We start from the raw sequence: 16,072 nt of genomic DNA on the forward strand, positions 1-16,072 counted from the left end.
GGGCAGATAGGGGTCTAATCTGATGGGTAGCAGTGACAGGTGGTGACAGGGTGTGATTGATGGGTAATTGATGGATAATTAGTGGGTGTTTAGAGGAGAGAATAGATGTACTTGGGAGGTGATCTGACGTTGGATCTGCGGGCGATCTTATGGTGTGGGTGGGTGATCAGATTGCCCGCAAGGGGCAGGTTAGGGGCTGATTGATGGGTGGCAGTGACAGGGGGTGATTGATGGGTGATTAACGGGTGATTGACAGGTGATTGACAGGTGATCAATGGGTTATTGCAGGGGGGATAGAGGCATACAGTACACAGGGGGGGGGGGGGGGGGTCTGGGGAGAATCTGAGGGGTGTGGGGGTGATCAGGAGGGAGCAGGGGGCAGTTTAGGGTTAAAAAAAATAGCGTTGACAGATAGTGACAGGGAGTGATTGATGGGTGATTAGGGGGCTGATTGGGTGTAAACAGTGGTCTGGGGGGTGGGCAGGGGGGGGTCTGAGGGGTGCTGTGGGCGATCAGGGGGAAGAGGGGGGAGATCAGTGTGCTTGGGTGCAGACTAGGGTGGCTGCAGCCTGCCCTGGTGGTCCCTCGGACACTGGGACCACCAGGGCAGGAGGCAGCCTCTATAATAGGCTTTGTATACATTACAAAGCCTATTATACCTATTACATGCGGCGATCGGGGTGCTAGTAACCCGCCGGTGCTTCCGAACGGCCGGCGGGTTACAGCGCGAGGGGGGCGGAGCCTGTCGCCGGCGGCTGATCGCGTCACGAATGACGCGATCGCCGCATAACCACGCCCGCCGTCGCCACCGCCGATGGGCGTATTGCGGTCGTTTGGGCCTAGCCCTTGCCGCCGCCCATCGGCTTAAGGCGGTCGGCAAGTGGTTAAAATGTTAATGTTCCTATGCTGGAGGACTTATTCACAGTGGGACATTATGGAGTGATGTTAGGGAGGCATTGCAGCGCGGAACAACGCACTGCAATGATAAGTCTATCACAGTGCAATCTTAGCGTTGTGGTGTAACATGTTGCATTGTGGTAACGCACTGCTACAGTGAGTTAACAGGTACAGGGAAGCATACTTTTCATTGTCTGTATGCTTCAATGTACCTCTTTGTATGCGACGTAACACGTCCGTAACGCGTAGTAAGACTTTTTTTGTTCCCTTGCGTTGTGTTCCTGTTAAACAACGCAACATCCCACTGTGAATCGAGGAAAAGCTAAACTTTTGTTGAGAAATTAATATAACATATCGACGCTAAACATGCAATTTTATAAATGAACCTTCTTAAAAATGACCTCTACTTTTCAGTCTGTGACCAGCTATAATTTTTAAAACATGACAGATTATTCAAATCAAAACATGCTTAGTTGCAGTCTTCGTATTCTCCTTTCACGCTAACAGAATAACTTCTCCCCTGCAGCTAGCCCTCCGTAGCTCATCGCAGTGGCCATTACTGTCTATGAGACAGACCCCAGTACCCGCAGTGCAACGGGATGCGACAAAAGTGGTCCAACTGACGCATTGGCACTGCGAACACATGACGCACCTCCTGTCTGTGTGCACGTGACTGAGGGGTCAGATGTTTCTGATGTCTGACGTCACTAGCTTAGATGTTCAGGGTAGCCGCGCAGTCTGCCACAGGTAGCAAAACGTATGTAATGGTGCACTGTGATGTGCTGCAGTAGGCTCTTAAGCCACATGCAAAATGCACTGCACCAAGGGCTTGATTCACTAAACCGTGCTAACTTATAGCACGGCAGTGCTAGCGGTTTTGCGCATGTTTTCACGTTTTCGCGTGCAATTGCGAATTTTAGCATGCAATCACATGTGAAAATTCGAGATTGCGCGCTCAAATTTGCAATTGCGCGCAAAAACGCTAGCGCTTCCGTGCAATAAGTTAGCATGGTTTAGCAGGGCCGTGCAGAGGGTCCTTAAGTGGGGGGTGCTCAAATTTAAAAAAGGGGCCTGGCAATGCCTTCCCCGCATGCTCCCCCTCCTCATTTCTGGCTAGGGGGGTATTGATTGTCATGCTGCTGAATGCAGATGCTGGGTGCCGTGTGGGTTCTGGGTGTGAGTACTGAGTGTCATGTGGGTTCTGGCTATGGTTGGATATCGAGTGTCATGCGGGTGTTGATTGCAAGAACTTAGTGCCATGTAAGATCTGGGTTCATGTACTGGATGCCATGTGGGTGCTGGGTGCAGGTCCCGGGTGTGACATGGGTGCGAAAACTTGGCGCCATGCCTGTACTGGGTGCTGGCTATGGGTGGGCTTTGTGCATCACATGGGTTTTGAATGCAGGTACTTTGGGTGCGGTTACGGGTTAAGTGGATACTTGATGCAGATAGTGGGTGCGATGTGGAAGCTGCGTGCACGTGTGAGTACTGGGTGCAATTTTAGGCCTGGGTGCAGATACTTGGTGTCATGTGAGTGTGAGTACTGGGTGCCAGCTATGAGGGGAAGGGGTGGCTGATGGGAAAAGTAGAGGTCAGTGTGGGTGCTGCAGGAAGGGGCAGGGCCATGTAGAGGATCCTCAAGGGTGTGGTGCTCAAATTTGAAATCGGTAAACCGTGCTAAATTGTGTATGTAATTCCCCCTCTCCATAAAGCATAAGGCAGTCTTATCCCCCCCCCCCCCCCCCCCATCCACACACACACACCTTTATAGCAGCATCAGGCAGACTGTGTGTCTCCTTCCAACTCTTTTGGTGCTACCACCCTCAAATCAGCAGTGATAGGTGCTCACTGTGGGTTAGAGTGGGCACAGTGGAGCCCACTGTAGAGGCACAGACTCACCTTTCATTACTGGGACCCCTGTCCCTCTTGATCAGCACCCAAGCCTCTTTTCAGGCAAAGAAGCGGTTACCAATATGCAGTGGTTGCTAAGCATTAGTAGATGCAAAACTGCAGTAAGTGCCAAGGTGCAGTGGGTGCCCAGATACAGTGGATGGTAAGACGCAAAGGTTCACTTTGTGGTAAGTTGCAGTGGGTGCTGAGATGCCAACGTAAAGTCTGTGTCAAGCTGCTTTGGGTACCAAGGTCCAGTTTGTATTGGGTGTTTATTTGCAGTGGGTGCTATGCAGTATTGGGTGCTGAATGAATAGCAGATGGTGATAAACAATAGTGGGTGCCATGTGAGTGCTAATTGGTACAGGGAGCCATGTGAGTGTTGGACATGAGTGAGTGGGGAGTGCCATGCGTGGTCTGGATGTGTGCCATGGGAGAGTACTGTGTCTCATATGGGTTCGAACCAAGGATGGGTACTGGGTGCTATTTGGGTGCTGGCCATGGATGGGTACTAGGTGCATATAGTGGCTTTGGAACTTGGTGACGTTTGAGTACTGTGCCATGTGGGTGTTGATTATGGGGATATGTGGGTCTTAGGTGCAAATACTGAGTGCCAAGTGGGTACTGGGAGTGAGTACATGGTAACATATGGGTAATGGGTGCTGGCTAGTGGGATATTTGTTGTCATGTGGGTGCTAAAGGCATATGCTGGGTGCCATGTGGGTTCTGGGTGCTGGCACAGGGTGTCATGTGGATTCTGGCTGTATGGGTGTGTATCAACCATCATGTAGGTGTTGATTGCAGGTACTCAGTCCCTCTTGAGTTCTGGGTGCAAGTACTGGATGTAATATGTGAGTGCTTGGTGTGGGTGATGGGCACCAAGTGGAGGCTTAGTGTAAATGGAACTACTTCAGATGAAACATGTGCGTGTTGGGTGCAGGTACTGGGTATCACATAGATGCAAACACTTGGTGCCATGCCTGCACTGGGTGCTAGCTCTGGGTGGGTGTTGTGTGTCACATGGGTTCTGAGTGCAGGTACATCGGGTGCTAGTACTGGTTATGTGAGTGGGTGCCATGTGGAGGCTGTGTGCAGGTGTGAGTAGTGAGTGACATGTCAGAGCTGGGTGCAAGTACTGTGCCATATAGGTGTGAGTACTGGGTGCCAGCTATAGGGCTAAGGGGTGCAGGTATTGGGTGTCATGTGGCTGTTTGATGCAAGTACTAAGTGCCATATTGAAGCCAGATGTGAGTATTGGGTGCAGGGTGCTTGGTGCAAGTACTGGGTGCTTGCTATAGTGGGGGTTACTGGTTGAGTGTAATGTGGGTGCTGAATATTGGGGGGATTGCTGTGGGTGCAGGGGGTGGGAGGTCACTGTGGGTACTGCTATGAATGGCATAGTTGCTGCTCGGGGAGGTCAGTGTGGTTAATGGGGGAAGGGTAGGTCACTGTGGGTGCTGGGGGGAGAAGTAACTGTGGGTGCTGTGGAAAGTAGAGGTCAGTATGGGTGCTGGAGGAAAGGGAGGTCAGTGTGGGTCCTTTGGGGGAGATCACTGTGGGTTTCGGGAGGTAGAGGTCATTGTGGGTTCAGGGGGTGGGAGGTCACTATGGGTGCTGCTATGAATGGCATAGTTGCTGCTAAGGGAGGTAGAGGTCAGTGTAGGTGCTGGGGGAAGGGTAGGCCACTGTGGGTGCTGGGAGAAGTCAGTGTGGTTACTGGAGGAGGGAGTGGATGCTGGGTGTTGGGAGAAGCCACTGTGGGCGCTGGCAATAGGAGAGGTCACTGTAGGTGCTGCTTTTGGGATGGGAGGTCCCTGTGGGTGCTGCAGGGGACAGGAGGGTAGCCACTGGGGGAGGGAAAAATCACTGTGGGTGCTTGGGGAGGGATAGGTCAGTGTGGGTGCTGGGGTAGGCAGGATCACTGCTAGAGCTGGGGAGGGAGAGGTCACTGTGGGTGCTAGGTGGAGGGAGAGGTCACTGTAGGTGCTGGGGGAGGGAGAGGTCACTATGGGTCCTAGGTGGAGGGAGAGATCACTGTGGGTGCTAGGTGGAGGGAGAGGTCACTGTGGGTGCTGGGGAGGGAGAGGTCACTATGGGTCCCAGGTGAAGGGAGAGGTCACTGTGGGTGCTAGGTGGAGGGAGAGGTCACTGTGGGTGCTAGATGGAGGTAGAGGTCACTGTGGGTTCTGGGTAAGAGTGAGGTCACTGTGGGTGCTAGGTGGAGGGAGAGGTCTCTGTGGGTGCTAGGTGGAGGGAGAGGTCTCTGTGGGTGCTAGGTGGAGGGAGAGGTCACTGTGGGTGCTGGGGAAGGGAGAGGTCACTGTGGGTACTGGGTAGGGAGAGGTCAGTATGGGTCCTAGGTGGAGGGAGATGTCACTGTGAGTGCTAGAGGAGGGAGTGGTCACTGGGTCCTAGGTGGAGGGAGAGGTCAGTATGCCACACTAGGAATCCTGTCTGGGTCTCTTCACTTGAAAGTGTCCCAGACGGGGGCGGAGCTTCCCGTGGATGGGCAGGGCTTATCACGGTCGGGGCGGGGCTTATTTTGCGCAGCGAGAGGGGTCTTTTTTGAAGATTTTAAAAAGGGGGGTGCCTGGGCACCCACAGCACCCCCCTGTGCATGTGCCTGTGGTTTAGTGAATTAAGCCTCATGTCTGAAAGGACCCAAATTTGTACTTAAAGCTTGGACTGCATACAATGTTAGTGAGCATTACGTCCCTTTGTTAAGTCAGATTCTTTTCCGTTACCCGGGCGCATCCACTAGGTGGCGATAAAACTCCACCAGAGCTACATATCTCCCTACTATCCATGGCGGCCTGGAGGGGGAATAGTAATTAACGCCACCTGGTGGTTGCGCCCGGCTAACGGAATAGTACCTTAACCACTTGCCGACCAGGGGAATTTTCACTGATCGGTGCTGCGTGGGCTCTGCAGCCCGCAGCACCGATCAGCAGTGCAGCAGGGCGATCAGACTACCCCCCTTTTTTCCCCACTAGGGGGATGTCCTGCTGGGGGGGTCTGATCGCCGCCGGCCACCTAGTGGGTAGCGGGGGGGGGGGCTCCTCAAAGCCCCCCTCCGCAGCGTTTTGTGCGCTCCCTCCCTCCCCTTACCTCCCTCTCCCTTGCTGAGCTGCGCAGGACGGATAACCGTCCTGCGCATTGTGGGATAGGCTTCAGCCTATCATATGGCGGCGATCCCCGGCCAATCAGAGGCCGGGGATCGCCGATCTGACTTACGGCGCTGCTGCGCAGCAGCGCCGTATGATGTAAACAGCGGGGATTTCTTCCCCGCCTGTTTACATTTTGCCGGCGAGCCGCTATCGGCGGCTCTCCGGCTGTTCACGGAGACACCCTCCGTGAACTGACATGGAAAGGCCGCTCGATCGAGCGGCCGTTTCCATGGTAACCCGCAGACGACCAGTTTACGCCAATCGGCGTTAGCTGGTCGTCAAGAGGTTAAGTCACTTCATCACTTCATCTTGTCGACACATCCGATTAGCACTAGAAAGTTTACCTTATGCATCCATAACTTTACTCAGGAGAAATGTATTTTCATAAAAGTTCAGGTTTTCTTAAAAAGCCCTTAACATTTTACGATAATGCTAGCATGTTATTGTTATTTTTAATGTTAGCCTGTAGGGGACATCAGGGCTGGGTCCTAGATGGGAGATATGTTTCTCCTGTTATTTGGGCTGTGATTCCTTTTAAAGCTGCATGCGTACCTGGGAAGGAGTCCGGGTATTGTTTGACAGCAATCCAGTAGCTGTCTTTGTTAGTTTTTGTTTTTTTCAGGGCTGGACTGGAATGGGAGGGAAAGAAGAACTGGACTTCCTATTCCACCCAGGTACACACCTGGCTTTTTGATGGAGTAGAGAAAAGCTCTGCTAACTTACATATAGAGGAGGCACTAGCGCCGTGAAGTGGAAGATTTCGAGTATGGAGCACATGTGCTGCTGAGTGACCTCCTGTTAAAGGGTGTTTGGAAGCACTGTGAGAAGGCAAAACTATAAACTGCTGACTTGGACGGTAATTGGCATAAGAAATTGGACTAAATTGAATAAGCTGGACTTTGCATATACTAAGGTCTCCAAAGCTGGTGTAAGCTATTTGCTTGTCTTGCAACTAATGCTGAAACAAAGCTGTTTAAAGAGAAACCGTGACCAAGAATTTAACTTCATCCCAGTCAGTAGCTCACAGGCGTCCCAGCCACCAGGCAAGGACAGACGGTGGCTTGGAGCGCCGGGTGGGGGAGGGGCGCCACCGCGGGGGGGGGGAGGAAGTGCCAATCTTCCCCCACCAAATTGTGCGACCCCTGTGGTGAACTGGCAGCGGCATAGACGCCGCACCAGTTCATTCCTGCAGCCCGCAGCTCCGCCTGCATAATCTTCCGGCAGGCAGAGCAGGGCTACGGCAAGATGGCGTCCAAAGCCCTGTACTGGAGACTATTTGTGTCTTCAGTACAGGGCTTCGGGCGCCATCTTCCCGTAGCCCTTCTATCTGCCTGTCAGTGCGGGACTTTTGCAGCGGCTGGCTGCGCCGCTGCAGGAAGGTCGTCGGGGGAGCTGCGCCCAGGGAGAGGAGTCTTCTGCGGGTGAGTAAATACTTTTCTTTTTACAGGTAATTATACATTTAGTGAAACACTGCCCGCATTAGGATTATTTCCTGGGGAACGCTGCCTCATTACGATTATTTCCTGGGGAAAGGCTGGCCACATTACGATTATTTTCTGGTGAACGCTGCCACATTACGATTATTTTCTGGTGAAAGCTGCCACATTGCAATTATTTCCTGGGGAACGCTGCCACATTACGATTATTTCCTGGGGAACGCTGCCACATTACGATTATTTCCTGGGAAACGCTGCCACATTACGATTATTTCCTGGGGAATGCTGCCACATTGCAATTATTTCCTGGGGAATGCTGCCACATTACGATTATTTTCTGGTAAACCCTGCCACATTACGATTATTTTCTGGTGAATGCTGCCACATTGCGATTATTTCCTGGGGAACGCTGCCACATTACGATTATTTTCTGGTGAGCGCTGCCACATTACGATTATTTCCTGGGGAACGCTGGCCACTTTACGATTATTTCCTGGTGAACGCTGGCCACATTACGATTATTTTCTGGTGAACGCTGCCGCATTACGATTATTTTCTGGTGAACGCTGCCGCATTATGATTATTTTCTGGTGAATGCTGCCCACATTATGATTATTTTAGGTGAATCATTGCTGCGTTATAATTATTTTATGGTGAATCATTGCTGCGTTATGATTATTTTATGGTGAATCATTGCTGCGTTATGGTTATTTTCTGGTGAAAGATTGCCGCATTAGGATTATTTTAAGCGAATCATTGCTGCGTTATGATTATTTTCTGGTGAAAGATTGCTGCATTACTTTTATCTCATGGTGAAACATTGCTGCGTTACGATTATTTTCATCAGGGGGCACCACACGGGGGGAGGGGGGGCACGAGAGGTTTTCTCGTCTGGAGTGACAAAATGGCTAGAGATGCACCTGCAGTAGCTGATACTCCCTTTTACATGAGAAATCTATTCCTTTTCACAAACGGATCACCAGGGGGCTCTGTATGGCTGATATTGTGGTGAAACCCCTCCCACAAGAATCTCTGAGGACCATGGCCCTGGTAGTTTCCTGTCTGTGAACCTTGTTGCATTGTGGGAAATAGCTGTTTACAGCTGTTTCCAACTGCCAAAAAAGCAAGCAGCAGCTACATCACCAGCCAGCAGTAAAAATGTCACCATGTGATAAATGTCAGAATGTAAATCAGGGATTTAAAAGGATGTACAATGGGCAAACACTGACTAAATCATTTACACATATTATTGTAAAAATGAAGCACTTTTTTATTACATTATTTTCACTGAAGTTCCTCTTTAAGTTAACTATTTCAAATAAATGGACGTTTGGTTTATGAAGCTCTGTACTGCATGCTGGCTAAATGGAGAGTAAAAAAGTAACCTTTTTTTCTTAGTTAAGAAACCTTTTATCACATAAACCTTTCATGTTCTGCTTTTACATTGCAGGGACTGACCTGTTCTCTGATGAAAAACTGGCTAATCAAAAATCAATCATAAAAGAGTTTCCAATCATGCTGGCTGGATTCTGCAACACTAAAACATTATGTTGTGGCTGGATAATGTAATGATTAAGGGCTTTGCCTCAACCTGGGTTCGAATCTCAGCTCTTCCTATTCAGTAAGGCAGCACCTATTCTTTAAGGAGTTGTTGGGCAAGATTACCTAACGCTGCTTACCGAGTGTGCTCTAGTGGCAGCCTTGCAAGCGCTTTGAGTCCAATAGGAGAAAGTTGCTATACAAATATTGGAATTATTATTACATCATACTGCATGGTCAGCCAACATGTTGTGGTTCTTGGAGGAGCAGGATTAATTTTGTTGGCAACAACATTATTACTTTAAACTGCAGTATAGTAAAGCAACCACAAGACGTCCCTGTCTATAGAATGGTTTGAAGATCTCTATTGTATTGTGATTTCCTGTATTCACTCTGAGTTCCTCTCTGTTCTAAGTAAGCTGCATCACCTGATGGTGGTGTCTGATTTAATCTATGCATGTTTTCTAATGTACTGCTCAATAACCATAGGTAATTACTGCTGTTAACCAGGATCTCTTATGACGACATTAAAAAAGTCACATGACATGATAAAATTATATAACTAAAAGGCCAAACCTTAAAAAAGAACTGTGTGCTGTAGAGTGCATTCAGTAAAAAAACCAAAAAAAAAACAGCTGACTTGAGCTTTCATGCCACTAACTCAGTTAGGGGATTTGAATGACATCATAGGCTATGAGCGCATATTGCAGACCAGCTGCAATCATTTAAATTATGCTGTTATTGTTGTTTTATATACAATTTAGGTTTCAGTGTTTGTCAGACGTTTACTATTTCTTGGAAAATTCATACATTTCCCATGGCAAGTAATGTGAATTCACATGGCAACTTATTACAGCTCTGTTTACAAAAATAAGAGGGAGAAAAAAAAACATCTGTCATTTCTATAAAAGGGCTACCAGATCGTGTTGCAGATTGTAATAAAAATCCATTTTAAGTCATCATACTTTCCTCCTGAACTTTTATCACTGTATACGTCAAACAGATTGTATTGATTGCTTGCAGGATCCTACCTACATCATGCAAGCTTCATAAGAAAAAGATGTGAGGGAGCAGGCAGAAGGCAAACCAGCAGAGCTCCTATCCATGTGCTGTACTTTTTTTTTTCTTTTCTGCTATGTCACTAAAGTGCAAGTAAAAATAAATATGCTTTGTGATCCGGTCCTGAAATGCTAAGGTATGATAGAAAAAATCCTCACTCAAAAACTTGCTGCCAGAAGAGGGAGAGAGAAAACAAATGTTCTCCCAGCTGTTTCCTGTCTACAGTGTCTGTGTAAATGTAGATAAATGTGAGGATTTTCTGTAAATCCTTCTTCTGTTTGCTAAATCTGACTGTCACTGCTAAAATCAGAGCAGATCCTACGCAATGGAGTAAAGTCCTCAATTTCAAATGTGACATAGCTCTGAATATCTCTCTCTGGATTTCTTTTTTTTTCTTCTTATCACAGCTAACAATCTCATTTGCAGACCCTGTACTTAAAGAAGCCATGGGAAAAAACAACTGTCTTTCAACACAATTATTTAAGTGCTACTTTTGTGATATCTTAAAGGTAACTGAAATCTTTATTGCCTCTATTTTTTGTTTTATTTATTTTTTTGTATTTTTTAATGTGTTGACTGTGTCTTTTATTTCTATGAATGCAGTGAAGTGGACTCTTACCCAGCCAGCTGTCATTTGAAAAATGCTGAATATGCATTTTTTAATATACTCTCTGCAACTGTTCTTAAATACATAGGTTGTAGATCAATACTGAACTGCACTGAATAGAGGTTTCATGTGCTTTGCTGTTAAGTCTGCTTAGTAGATTCTCACTCCTGTGGGCAACCTGTGATCATTTGCATACTCAGGAATTTGCAAGATCTATTGTAACTTCTGTGCATGGCTATGTCAATGCAATGTGTTTTACCTGTCATCCTGGACAGAAGGCACTTAGAGTCTGAGATGTTTTTGTCATTGTTACTAATAATCAGTGATATTGGAGATGCCACCTTGTAGAAGCTAAAAATAGACATACACTGGATATTAATTAATTCCTAATCAATGTTTACATTTTCTGATTTTTTTTTCATTTATTTATTTTGCATAAGTTAGTTTCCACTGCATGCACATATCTAAGTGCAGACAGCAAGTCTGGGTGAGTGGAAGAGTTAATAGTATTAATTATTTATTTATTTTTACTCTTTGCAATCCTTGAAAATGCTTGCAGATGTGTGATTTTTACATCAGTTTCTCATTTTTCTCTGTCAGTTAAGTGAATTGTTCAGTTTATACTGTACAGCTCCCAGAGAAGGAAACCCTGCCTCCAGGACTTCAAGGGTTAACGCAATGTAGCCTGGTCTCCGGGAGATTTATTTTTGCAACTTTTTTAACTGTTGTATTGGAAAACATATTAAGCTTATTTGGTCAGACTGGTTTTAGTGACCTTTCTTGCAGTTGCTGGCCAAGCTTCAAGTTTCCTTTCTCAGCATAAAAAAAAAAAAGTTTCTGAAGGCTGAAGACTTGCATTTTTTTCTATAGTATGGAATGAGCTCATGCCATTGGATCAGCCACTACAAGTATTCACTGTAGGCCTTGTTCATAAAACATATGACTGCTGCCCATTTGTAATTTGCTTCGGGCAGGAAGAAAGTGACAAACACACTGTAATGTTCTTTAAGAAGTAATCTGTTTCCTGGCTGTTACATTTTATATTGTTTGTTTTATTCGTGGGAATAGGGTATGAACTTGGTTTTTGGTGAGCTCTGGTTCAGAATATATAGAAGCATGCCAAGCCTCTGCTTTCTTATTTATGCTCTGAGCAGCTGAGGAATACATGAGAATGGGTGATTTTACAAGGAATCTGTCCACTGGATGTGAAACTTTTCACAAACTGGATAAACTCATCTGTTTTCACAAAATGTGACTTTCCAGATTGAGTCTTCATTGTAAAGTACAATTCACACTGGAAGCAGCTATTCTGAATAATTATCTGCACAGTTCAGACACTGAGCACTTCTCTATAGTTTTCCACTATAGGGATATAAAGAGAAGGTGTCAGCCCTAATGATTTACTATTGCTGAATACTCTGTAATAATGATATTACCAACCATGACTTTCTTCTCCCTTACAATTTTGTTATATGTGTGAAAGGATAACTTTAAAAGGCTAACTTACGGTTTATGAATGAAGTCCATCAGGTATGGCTGCGTATAGAGTGCTAATCAAAATGTACCTTTTGAAAAATGATTAAAGTTATTTTACAATCATGCATAAATACTAAAGTTAGTACATACTAGTCAAATAGAAGGTAATCTACATGAGGGGTCTGAAAATCATTAAATGCATTGCACTATTTTATTATTATTGTGTTAGTTATGTTGTTACGTACAAAGGGTTGTATACTAGCATTTGCTTTTGTTATCTCAAAGCAATTCAACCCATGTATAATCATACATTCATCGGTATACAATATGTTATGCGTAAGTAAGCTATGAATTGCATCTACACTTTTCCTTAATTTCTCACTGGAGAACAATGGGGTAACAGCATAAAGTTTATGTGCAACATATTTTACCTGTGGCCTTTATTGGTTACTACTCTTTTTAGAGCCTTACAGCCAATGCAACAGGGTTCATGCATTTCAGCCACTCATAGTCTAGCAAGTACGTAAAAATTGTGAAAAGCAATGAAACCATTACCTTGAAGCTCTATGCTGATTTCATGAGTTACATTTAGGAACAGTAATATCAAAGCTAAATTCGTAAGGGGGAACTTGTTTGAGTATCTTTTTGCTTGCTAGGTGCTAAAAACTTATCTTACAGATAAGATAAGGAAAGTATGTGAGATAACCTAGAAGAGCGGCTGACTTTGTAGACTTCGGTGCCTAATGTTTGTCATTGTTTCTTAAACGGTGCAAAGCAAACCTATGCTTTTATACAATACAAAGCTAATTAGTATACACTCAGCATATAGATCCAATCTTATATTACTCAGATGAGAGATAGCCCAACATTTTCCTTACTCAATACCAGCCAGCAATGGAGAAACTGATCTACATACTGGCCCCGGAAGGTACTTCACATGTGTTCAGGAGGTACTTCATGTTGTTGTTACAGTGTATTCATTAATATGGTTTGCCCTCTTAAAACAGGTCTTTTAGACCCCTATACTTTCCTAGTAGGTTTGGGTCACCCCGAGCTGCTTAAATATTCTAGTGTATTCATTGCAACTGTTGAGTTGTTTTAACCAAGGGACACTTTAGAAAACATTAGTGATACCAGAGAGTACTTGGTAATCTTCTGATAAGGGGTATATACTTTAACAAATGTTGGGGGATGCTGGTGAATTGCAATTTAATTCTAATTAATGAATGGAGTTTTCATTCTATGTTCTAAAACTTTGGTTCCGAAATATTAAATGGTCTCTAAAATGCAATGGAAAGAGATTAAGTAAAGGCATGTGTTAATTATATCAATCAATGAAAATATGTGTTTTTTTCTAAGGCTCCTTTCACGTTGTGTCTGTTGCATCACATCGCAATGGACAATGTCATCACATCACAACACAATGCAATGATATTCCTACAGGGCTATCACATTGATTGCGGTGTAGTGCGCTCTGTCGGGATTAGTCAGAGCAAGCAGTGTGTGTGCACTGCAGGGCAACATGTGCACTTACAGTGGTGATGAGGCATACTGTCTTGTACCGTATATGTCACTGTATGGTTGCACTGCATTGGTATCACTCAATGCAACTTTTCTGTTACGTTGTATTGTGATCACAAAGCAATTTACATAGTGTGAATGGAGCCTACATTCAGGACACACATCTTTGGAGCTAAGTATGGTATATGGTGTAGTAGGCAGAACCATAAATGGCTCCCATGATTTGCCTAGAGTTATGCTTTTTCCTCGTTTTGTTTTGTAGACATTTAGGCACTCAGTAGATTGCCATTATATTTCATTAGCCTATGGAAGATGTTGGCGCTTTACAAATAAAAATATAATAATAATAGTAATTATTATCAAGTATTAGGCCAAAGAAATCCTGGCATTTGAGACCACACTTCACTACAAGAGCCTATGGAGGACAGGAGATAGTTGTTAGATGACCAGATATTAAAAGTCTTATGGTGGCCACTAATGATCCAATCTTTTTCATCCAATCTTACCAAATATATGTAGTATAAGGGTAAATTGAGTAAATACATTGAATGGATAGTTTAGGCAGTTCCCTTATATTACATAGAAATGGTAAGATTGGAAGAAAAAGGTTGGATCATTAGTGGCCACCTTGAGTCAAACATTAATAACATTAAGCAACACAATTTGTGCCAAGTTTTGTGCGCATGTCTTACCTGCTTATACATGATAGAAGATTAATATCAACTGTATGTGTTTCTTTTACAGGCTAAGGTGCACAAAATGACATCCACCCATCTGTTTTACTTGTGCTTATGTCTACTTACTCTAACCCACTCGGCGGCGGCTGGCCAAGAAACACTTTGTGGTGCTGAGCTAGTGGATGCGCTACAGTTTGTGTGTGGAGAGAGGGGCTTCTTCTTCAGTAAGTTTATTCAATTACTTTTCATTCTGTGACTTTATCTTGCATCAAGGAAATGAACAATAATGTATTCAGAAAGCCATTGGAGGGTCCTAGTAGCCTTCTCAGAGAGTACTATTCATAGAAAGATGTTAGAAGCAGCATTAGTAGTGTTTGTGGTGGTGCTAGTAGTACTATTTTCATTAGCATTGATTGAGGCAAGAGTAATGGTATGAGGAGTATATAAACAAATTAATGTTAATTTACAAATGGAAATGGTAAGGCTTATGAGTTATACTTGTACCTGAAGCTCACACGGCTCTTTCAGAGGATCAAGAGCTTAACAAGAATGTATAATTATTGTGTATTCTTTCAGCTATGTTTGCTCTTTTTACAGTTGACTGCACTTACTGTATATTTAGACTTTGGATACCATCTCAGATGGGAGTAGGGCTTCAACCAGACTTATTGTAGTTAAATAATTTATTTACTTTTTTATGTTTGTTCTCTTATATGTGTTTTGCTTTTGTCATTATATGCTTGCATTGTGTCTAAATTGTTGTGCCAACAAAGGGTGAAGTGTTAATGGTCTTACTGGGCCCACAACTGACCACTGCTTTTACAAGTTCATTTCGGGTAGTATTTTGTCCTTTGTAAATTAAAATCTCACATGTAATGTGGTACAACATCCTTTGCTGCACTCTTCTCCTTGGTTTCATTAGGAGCACTTAAGACTCTTGAAATGCACCTGACGCTAATTTCAATGTCTAAGCAAAACTCCTTTTTACTGTGTGCAATGCTTAAATTAACTTCTACAATTGTTTGCTATAATGTTCCTATATACACTATATAGAATTTTTGAGTGGTTTTCCACCATTCCACCTACAGCCATTTCCACATAAGCTTAAACGTACTGAAATGTGTGGCGTACCGATTTTTATTATTATTATTAGCCACCAAAACACTTACAGCTCTCACTGCTAAGTCATCAATTTTTTTAAGTGAATGGGCAAAAAAATGAAGCGATAGTGTTGTCAGATATTATCAGATGATGGGCAGATATTATCAGTGACTCTGCCTGTTCTTGAAAAAATGTTTCAGCACTATTATAGCACAGCCCTAACTAAGGCAGTACAAGTGTTCATTATGTGGCATTCCTGCAGTTAAACAACCTTACAGAAACTCTCTTATGATGTTCTGCATTGCTAAACATATATACATACAATATAAAAAGCAGATTCAATGGTGCACAACCCAATGGCCCTTATTCAACTCACTTTTTCTCCAAAGCTTTCTTCTTGGAGACAACTTTTCATGTACCGTTTAAAATAACTTTTCAGCACTGTGCAATTGAAAAAGTTCCAAAAAGTAGGTGAAACTGTTCTGTTAAAATTATTCTGAGTATCTTCATGTCTGCATAAAGATGCAGGCTTAAAGGCATTGGCCCATATGCAATTCATTTTTTCGCCTCAGTTTTCTCCTAGGTGATAATTTTTCATCTTCTCTTTAAAATAATTTTTCAGCACTTCACAATTGAAAAAGTACCAAAGGTAGTAGAATAAGTACTGTCAGAATTATTCTGAGTATTTTTTTTTTTGCTTGC

At 44.3% G+C, this 16,072-nt stretch overlaps 1 protein-coding gene across 2 annotated transcripts in view; it reads left to right on the top strand.

Moving 5' to 3' along the window:
* Nucleotides 1-10,012: 10,012 nt before the first annotated feature.
* IGF1 (insulin like growth factor 1) overlaps nt 10,013-16,072 on the top strand; it is a 141,809-nt gene continuing 135,749 nt past the window's right edge. The window contains exons 1-2 of one of the 2 annotated variants that reach the window (XM_068276941.1): nt 10,013-10,497; nt 14,337-14,493. In XM_068276941.1, coding sequence (XP_068133042.1) covers nt 10,435-10,497; nt 14,337-14,493 — 220 coding nt within the window. In that variant the 5' untranslated portion in view covers nt 10,013-10,434. Of the gene's footprint in view, nt 10,498-10,992; nt 11,083-14,336; nt 14,494-16,072 lie in introns of those variants that run through there. The other variant, XM_068276942.1, reaches the window with a different exon arrangement.

The sequence above is a fragment of the Hyperolius riggenbachi genome, chromosome 3 (genome assembly GCF_040937935.1).
Source record: "Hyperolius riggenbachi isolate aHypRig1 chromosome 3, aHypRig1.pri, whole genome shotgun sequence".
NCBI lineage: Eukaryota > Metazoa > Chordata > Amphibia > Anura > Hyperoliidae > Hyperolius > Hyperolius riggenbachi.